This window comes from Dipodomys ordii, unplaced genomic scaffold (genome assembly GCF_000151885.1).
Source record: "Dipodomys ordii isolate 6190 unplaced genomic scaffold, Dord_2.0 Scaffold76, whole genome shotgun sequence".
In the NCBI taxonomy this organism is placed as follows: Eukaryota; Metazoa; Chordata; class Mammalia; order Rodentia; family Heteromyidae; genus Dipodomys; species Dipodomys ordii.
The window spans coordinates 5394609-5403184 of record NW_012267292.1 but is presented as its reverse complement, the minus strand read 5'-3'; the positions used below and the strand labels follow the sequence as shown (position 1 = coordinate 5403184).

General features: G+C 39.8%; 1 protein-coding gene across 1 annotated transcript in view; it reads right to left on the bottom strand.

The window, feature by feature from the left end:
- Cpvl (carboxypeptidase, vitellogenic-like) overlaps positions 1-8576 on the bottom strand; it is a 117379-nt gene that overhangs the window by 80200 nt on the left and 28603 nt on the right. The window contains exons 5-6 of the mRNA XM_013024387.1: positions 5853-5953; positions 2990-3056 (exon numbers count right to left, since the gene is read on the bottom strand). Of these exons, the coding sequence (XP_012879841.1) occupies positions 2990-3056; positions 5853-5953 (168 nt within the window). The remainder of the gene's footprint in view (positions 1-2989; positions 3057-5852; positions 5954-8576) is intronic.

Here is an 8576-nt window from a genome sequence, read left to right as displayed (position 1 = left end):
AGGGAGGGAGGGAAGGAGGAAGGGAGGGAGGGAGGGAGGTTGATTTATTGAGGACCATAGTGCTGCTGTACTAATTCTGAAACCATTGGGTTATTGAGAAAGAGAGTAAACAGGATACTCTTGGGAACCATGGTCCTTGATGCAGGAGATGGAATATACAAATGTACAATGGAGAAGGAAGAGAGAGGAATTTCAATTATGGGTATCAGCATGAGGTCATTTTGTTTCTTTGCTCTGCCCATATCTCAAATAAATGACCTCCCAGTAGCAGTGAATGCACTTAGTGCTTAAGACTTGGCCTTTAAATATCCCTCATTACAAGGAGTTGGGATTTCTTCAAAAGATGACGAATACCAGACCTAGGGCAGGGAGAGAACAAGATGTTTCTGGAATACATATGCTTACCAAAAGAAAGAAAAGAAAGAAAGAAAGAAAGAGAGAGAGAGAGAGAGAGAAAGAGAGAGAGAGAAAAAAGAAAGAAAGATGTTCAAAACCTAAATGGTTCAGGAATAAAGGAAAGAGGACCCAGCTTGAAGGACTATTGAGCAAAATTAGTATATAAAAATTGAAAGCCTGCCCAAGCAGAAGAGTTCACTAGATTCCATCTGAAAAATAGCCAACAAAAAGCCAGGCTGGAAGCATGGCTTAAGTGATAGATTGACAGCAGTGCAAACAAGCAAACAGAACAAAACACAAGCCCCTGTGTTCAAACTCCAGTGCCACCTCCCAAAAGAAAGAAAGAAAGAACAAAAGAAAAAAGGAAGATAAAGAGAAAGAGAGAAGAAAAGAAGCAAAGGAAGGAAGGAAGAAAATATGAAAATGCTTGAGTCTGCAGTTTATTTTTATAATCAAATGAAGACAATAAATGAAGGGGAAATTTTCTCTAAGAAAGCTAGATAATATAGATAAACAAGATTAGAAACAGTATCATTGTATAACCTCCAGGGCAATTACAGGTTCAGGCAGGAAAATTAATGGTTCTAAAAGCACTGGGACTTAAAATTGGATAGTAAAGATACCCAAATGGTCTTATCTATTAATTGCTAACAAAATAGATATGGTTATAATGGTGAGATCTAGAAGATACAACCTTCAGGTGATTGAGCTTAGTTTTGTCATAAAAAGGCAAACTGAGAGGATGTGGATGTCCACACCAAGATGCTAGAGAAAGCCAGGTGCTGGTAGCTCACACCTGTAATCCTAGCCATTCAGGAGGCTGTGATCTGAAGATCACAGTATGAAGCTAGCCCAGGCCGGAAAGTCCGTGAGACTCTTATCTCAAATTAACCAGCAGAAAACCACAAGTAGAGTTGTGGCTCAAAGTAGTAGAGTAACAAGCCTTGAGCAAAAGAGCTCAAGGACCCGAGTTCAAGCCCTGACTGGCAAAAAAGAAAAAAAAAGTCACAAAAATATATTCACGGGGCTGGGAAGGTGGATCAGTGGTAGAGCGCTTGCCTTGCATGCCTGAGACCCTGGGTTCGATTCCTCAGCACCATATAAGCAAAAAGAAAAAAGCCGGAAGTGGCGCTGTGGCTCAAGTGGTAGAGCGCTAGCCTTGAGCTGAAGAGCTGAGGGACAGCGCCCAGGCCCAAAGTTCAGGTCCCACAACAGGACCCCCCAAAAAAAATATATATATATATTCATTTATATGGTATTCTTGTGACATGTTTCCCTTAATCTAAATACTGAGGAGAATCAGACAAATTCAGAATTTGGAACATTCTTCAAGGTATTTTTTCTTGGCTTCCCCAATGTCTTTGTAAATGTCAATAACAAAAACGCACATGACTGTGCTGGGGTATATATAGTTCAGTGACAGTGCCTTGCCTCGCATGCATGAGGACCTGGGTTCGATTGTCAGCTCCGCTTTAAAAAAATCTGTAAAAGACAAAAGGATTGACACAAGCAAACCTGCTGTGCTTGTCTTAACATGTGATATTCTGTTGAGCAGAGGTTTAAAAATTACGTTATACAGGACATTTGGGGAATACATGGGTAATATTTATTTATTTATTTATTTAGTCAGTTATGGTGCTTGAACTCTGGGCCTGGGCACTTTCCCTCAGCTCTAGAGGGAAAGGCTAGAGCTCTACCACTTGAACCACGGAGCCACTTCTGGTTTTCTGAGTGGTTTATTGGAGTTAAGAGTCTCACAGACTTTCGTGCCTGAGCTGGCTTTGAACCGAGATCCTCAGAGCTCAACCTCCTGAGTAGCTAGGATTACAGGCATGAGCCACTGGTGCCCAACTAGCTCTAGTCTTGAGTGGAAAATATGGTAAGGGACAGTGTCCAGGCCCTGTGTTCAAGCCCCATTGCTGGGTGTGTGCGCATACATGCACATACACACACACACACAACCCACAAGATATAACATATTATTTTCTAAGTCAACATAGGAAATGAGATGTCTTTAGAGAAATAGTAGTCTGGAAATTCCTCCTTTCTCTCCCCGCACCTCCCCCAGCCATCAATCTGCTCTACTCTCCTTCAAGAAACAGAGTAAAGGGAAAAGTTTTGTCAGAGATGAGAAAACCCTGACTCCTATCAGCTAACTGGGTAATTCTTGATATAGGCTAAATCAATATTAACATAGAAAGCTAGGCATTGGCTCTGTAATTCTGGCTTCTCGGGAGGCAAAGACCTGAGGATTGAGGTTCAAAGCCAGAACATGCTGTAAAGTCTGTGAGATGCTTATCTCCAATTCATCAGCAAAATCCAGAAGTGGAGATGGAGCTTAAGCAGTAGAATGTTAGCATTGAGTGAAAAGGCCAAGCAAGAGTTTAAGGCCCTGTATTAAAATTGCAATACTAACGCAAATAGATAATATATGTATAATATAATGTATAACATATGAGTATTAACACTATTAATATATACATACATATATCTGTTCATATGTGCATATATTTTTAAATAAGCTGCAATTGTCAGAATATATTTCAGTCTTGATGGTATTTGAAGCCCTCAAGAAAACATGATATCAACTTACCTCTCCAGTGGCATAGAAATCATTGTTTCTGTACTCAGGAAACAACTGGAAAAACTGAGTTAGTGCACTATAAAAAAGAACAATAAAAATGAATCAGAAAATGAATCAGAACCATTTCATGCTATGCTCCCAAGGTTTCATACTGGAAATATGTCATTCTCCTGTGAGCTCCAATAGGGTATTCTTTTTTAAAGTAGACAGTTAGAAAACATGCACCGGCTAACTCTGTGCTATTAAGCTTAATAGTGAACATCAACACTCTGGGCACATTTCCAAATCTAGCGGTTACCATTTTGGATTACGTAGCTGTGGAAGGAACCATCAATCACCTACTATTTAGCGATTTTTATGCAAATCTTATGACCCCCATTGACCCAGTTTTATGAAGAAGACAAGGGAATTTTAGTTGCTTACCAACCATTAGGGTAAGGAACTCTTGAGTATTTCTAATAGAGTTTCCAGAATGTCAGGGTTCTAATAAGAACTGAAAAGCTGCAAAATGACTACAGTCTAATGTGAATCTAGAAAATGACCACAAATACCGAAATAAATGTACAGTAGCCTTTGTGCTCAAAAAGAAAAAAAATCACATTTACTTAAAAAAATGTCAACAGCCACTTCTGTGAGTTATGCTGAAATAGAGGTCAACAGACTCAGGAATTATTTCATAATAATAAAAAAGAAGACTTTGAATGATTCCTTACTTGACCAAAATCTTTCCAAAAAGAAGGCAAAAACTGGTGAAAATCAGGTGTTCCACAAAATCTTTTGACCTAGAGTACCATGTCTAATAGAGGTCAACAGACTCAGGAATTATTTCATAATAATAAAAAAGAAGACTTTGAATGATTCCCTACTTGACCAAAATCTTTCCAAATAGAAGACAAAAACTGGTGAAAATCAGGTGTTCCCCAAAATCTTTTGACCTGGACTACCATGTCTAAGAAACTTAGGAGTTTTTTTCTTTTTTTAGCAGCTTCCACCAAGAGAACAAAGCTACAAAGCATCCAGGGAAGATGAAGAGAAAGAAGTTTCTGAAAATTCAGGAAAGGGAGAAAGTTCAAGGGTTGTAGAGAGGCAAAATTGGATCATTATACCCACTATGATCTTGGATGTACTTAATTTTCAAAGCCTCTATAAAAACTCACGATGAAACCCTACTGCAGAGTTTGGGTGCACTCTTCTATTCATTATTTATAGTAGCAACTATTTATTATAGCAACTAAATTTGGAAAGTCGCATTTTATAGCTTCCCTGTTAGCTCTGGCAATAAGCTGCCTTTAGAGCAGAGATAAAAATAGGAGTTTATTCTCCACCCTTTCCTCTCCATCTTCAGACAAAAAAATACGTCCCTTTCTCTCTCCCTGCTTTTTAGAGTGGTACCACGTAATTTAAGTTAGTAAATTTCAATTAAGCTTTATGCTTTACCTTACAACTTATTTGCTTACAGTATGAGTTGGAGAGTTATTAGGGTTGACAGGTTTAACAAGTAAAAATAAAAGGTGTACAATTAAATTTGATATACAGTAATAGACATACTTATACTGGGACAATAGACAATGTCCCTGTATAAGTATGTCAAAATATTTCTTAGAACATACATACATTTAAGAAAATACTTATTGCTTATCTGATATTCAACTTTAATGGGGCATTCTTTGTGTGTATGAATGTGTGTGTGTGTGTGTGTGTGTTGTTTACTTGGATGGCATTCTACTACTTCGGCTAAGCTTCAGGTTTAGTGTTTTTCTGAGTAACTAGAGATGGATTTTTCTGCCCTAGCTGACTTCAAGTGGTGATCCTACAGGCCTCAAGTCTTCTGACTAGCTAAGATTATAGGCATGAGCCACCACTAACCCTGCATTCTCTGATTTATCTGATAATTGAAATAGAAGATAATTTAAATAGCAGGTTTCTTCAGGCTCAAAAATGCCAGGCTTCCCTAACTAAACTTTTCAGAAAAGAGTCTACTTGAGGATATTGTCAGAGTTTTAATTTCACAGATAAATAATTTCAACTGAATTTTTTTATTTCAACACAGCCTGGGAATAAAAATGAAAATGGTAAAATGATATTTTTTAAAATGAAAATGGCAAATTTAGTACGTTATAACACCTGGCCAATTAACGGTATTTTAAATAGCGCTGGAAGCTGGTCAGTTCTGATGGAGGAAAGCAAAATTAAACAAATGATATGCAGGAAGATCAAGGCTACAGTTATGGTTTGAATCTTTAATTTTTCTACTTTAAATTTGTATTATCCTTAAGTAGTCGTTTAAAGAGGGTTCAATTCAACATGCCAGTTTATGAGCACAATGCATCAAGATCAATGTCACTCCCTTCAGCATTTTCCCACATCTCTCCAAGCCTTATTCATCTTCTCATGGTTAGGGCTTAACTGTCTCCTTCGGCTCTTTTGCTGGAGGCTTGGTCCCCAGTGAAGCAGTGGTCAGAGGTGGGGTCTCTGGGAGGTGAAGGATCATGAGGGCTTCAACCTCATTTATGAATTCATAGCTTACGGGGCTATTGGGAAGTAGTAGAAACTTTCCCTGGATGCCATTATATGGCAGCTTTGTTCCTCTACGCACCCCCATTGTATCTAGAGACTTAGGAGCCAAGTGATCACAGACTGACACCTCTGATGTATGAGCCAAAAGAAATCTTTCCTCCTTTAACGTGATTTTTCCCTGGTATTTTGACACACATCCAAATGAAAGCCAAGCAGGTGTGGCTACAGCTCCTCATGGTGGCTGAAACACATTGGCAACAAGAATCTGAGTGGTCTGGTGATGTTGGAACAGGGCCTCTTCGCATTTGTTCCACCTCCCAGGGAGCTGTGCCATGTGGTCCCAGGGTCCTCTCACGCAATGCAAGTTGCATTGGTGGGAAGATATGTCTGAACAATCAGAGTGTTCTGGTCACCAGCCAACATGGAGATAAACAGCAGCAGCACCTCCATTAGGCTCTGAGAAGACAAGTTCAAACGCATCACTGGACTCTGCCAGGGCCAGGTTAGCCGGGGCTGTAGGCTGGCTGAGCTGTGGACTGCTATACCACCAGCATCAGGAACAGTGTCTAGCTCAGAGTGTGTACCCACTGGTGGGGCATAGCATCAGCCATGATATCCAAACTGAAGTTAGTACATTTATTATGTTTTAGTATTATTTTCTAGGGAGATGTTGTGGCTCACTAGCATACATTAAATAGGGAGAAACGAAACAAAATTTAACATCTTGCTAGTGAAAAAATGTATTATTGAGCACAAACACACACACACACACACACACACAGCTTAAATGCAAATGCTAAATTCTTCTCTAGGAGGCTATTACTTGCAGCCAAGCACTATTAATAGGAAAAAGGAATAGGATTTTCAGAACAAATAAGGAGAGATGGATTTCAGAGGGAGAAGAAGAAAGGTCTACTCTTTAAACTTGCAGTAGCCCATTTATACATTTCAAAGAGACTTTCTCGTTCCAGACACCCATCTGGAAAGCCAGAGAGAAGAATGCTGTCACAAAAGGAAACGAAGAGTGTAAACCATAAAGGAAACAGCTGAAATCAGTTTTCTGCACTACTCTTGATTAGCTATTTTCCAGTTCTAAGAGCCTGGAGCAAAAAAAAAAAAAAAAAAAGAACTAAAACAGTTATAAACAATGGATGCTTTGAAATAGGTTCCCTTTACATGTCTTGTAAGAGGAGATGTACCAATGTCAGCCGTAAATATCCACACTGAGGGGCAATTAGAAGCTGGAAGCATCTTTTGGGGAGGGGAAGGACGGAGGCTTTTCTGTGCTCTGTCTTATAGGGGATTGATGTATTTCTTTAGTACAGAAATTCTGCCCTCCGAGTGTTTGCTAGTTAAATAACTGAGCTTGTTTGGATTTAAGCCAGAAGAGGGGGTTGGTGTATGTGGTGGGGTGAGGGTTGGGGAAGGTTTTCTATTGAAAGACTGACAGCAAATAGTGCTAAGTGAGAGACAACTCTCAAGTAAACTTCTTAGGACATCACAGTCATGTCTGTGAGCTAAGATGAAGGAAAGGGATCCTCTGTAAGAATGAGGATCAGCTAACATGTCTCCAGGATCCACTGTACCAGAGCACAGGGATATGGGGACCTGACATCCCCTATAAGGACTGAATGTAAATATCAAAAGCATAAAACACTGCAGGTGCTGGTGGCTCAGGCTTGCAGTCCTTGCTACTAAAGAGGCTGGGATTTGAAGATCATGGTTTGAAGCCAGTCTGGTCAGGAAATTCCATAAAAGTTAAAATGGAGGTGTGGCTCAAATAGTAGAATTTTAGTTGTTTTTTGTTTGTTTGTTTTGTCAGTGGTGGGGCTTGAACTCTGGGCCTGGGTGCTGTCCCTGAGCTCTCATCTCAAGGCAAGTGCTCTACCACTTGAGCTACAGTGACACTTCTGCTTTTCTGGTGGTTAATTGAAGATAAGAGGTTCATGGGCTTTCCTGCCTGGGCTGGCTTTGAACCATGATCTTCAGATCTCAGTCTCCAGAGTAGGCGTGAGCCACTGGTGCTCAGCTAGCTCTAGTCTTGAGTGGAAAAAAAGGTAAGGGAGAGTGTCCAGGCCCATTGCTGGGGTGTGTGTGCTTACACGCACATATACACACACACAATCCACAAGATATAACATTATTTTCTAAGTCAGCATAGGAAACGAGATCTCTTTGGAGAAATAGTAGTCTGGAAATTCCTCCTTCCTCTCCCCGCAGCCATCAATCTGCTCTACTCTCCTTCAAGAAACAAAGAGCAAAGGGGAAAGTTTTGTCAGAGATGAGAAATCCCTGACTCCTATTAAATGCACTTTCCTTTTAAGATTGGCTCATGAGTTTGCTCATGAGGTGAGATATTAGCCGAAAGGTTGCTGGGTGGCTGGGGGTAGGGGGAGCTGGTTAATTCCTCCTGGCCAATAAAGTTCTTTCATGATACTGAAACAAGTGGTATCCCAGCAATCAGAAGGAATCCAGGACTTGATCTTTAGTAGCAATTTATAGACTAGAAAAATGTGACCAAATAACACAGGTCAACTTATTTTTAAGACTGTTCCAGAAATAGCTATAATGGATGTAAGAAAAAGAAGAAATTATGTACACCCTGCTCAATCAAGTTGTATATCTTTTTCTTTTTTCTTAGGCAAAAAGAAAGTTTTGTAAGATGAAGGAGAGAATGAGAGAAGGACTAGCTCATAAGCTTTTTTCAACCTGGAAAATGTGATGAAGGCAAAGCTAGAGGGTGGGAAGTTGTCTCTGAAAGCCACAGCACTGACAGTCCTAGAAAAGAAGAGAAGTAGATGTCTGGAAAGATGCTGTCTATTGGAAAGCAAAGACAAACAGAAGTTTGGAAAACAGGAGAAAACTACAGAGCATCTGGTTGAAAGGTTTGAAAAATAATCTTGGTCGAAAAATTCCATTGGGCCTTTATTGTCTCTTAAAGGACAAACATTATAATTTTGCCTTAAAATCTTGTTGCTTTCTTTGCTGGTCACTCACATAATTATCAATAATAAGAACAAAGTAGAGAAGAGACGCTGTGTATGTGTGTGTGTGTGTGTGTGTGTGTGTGTGTGTGTGT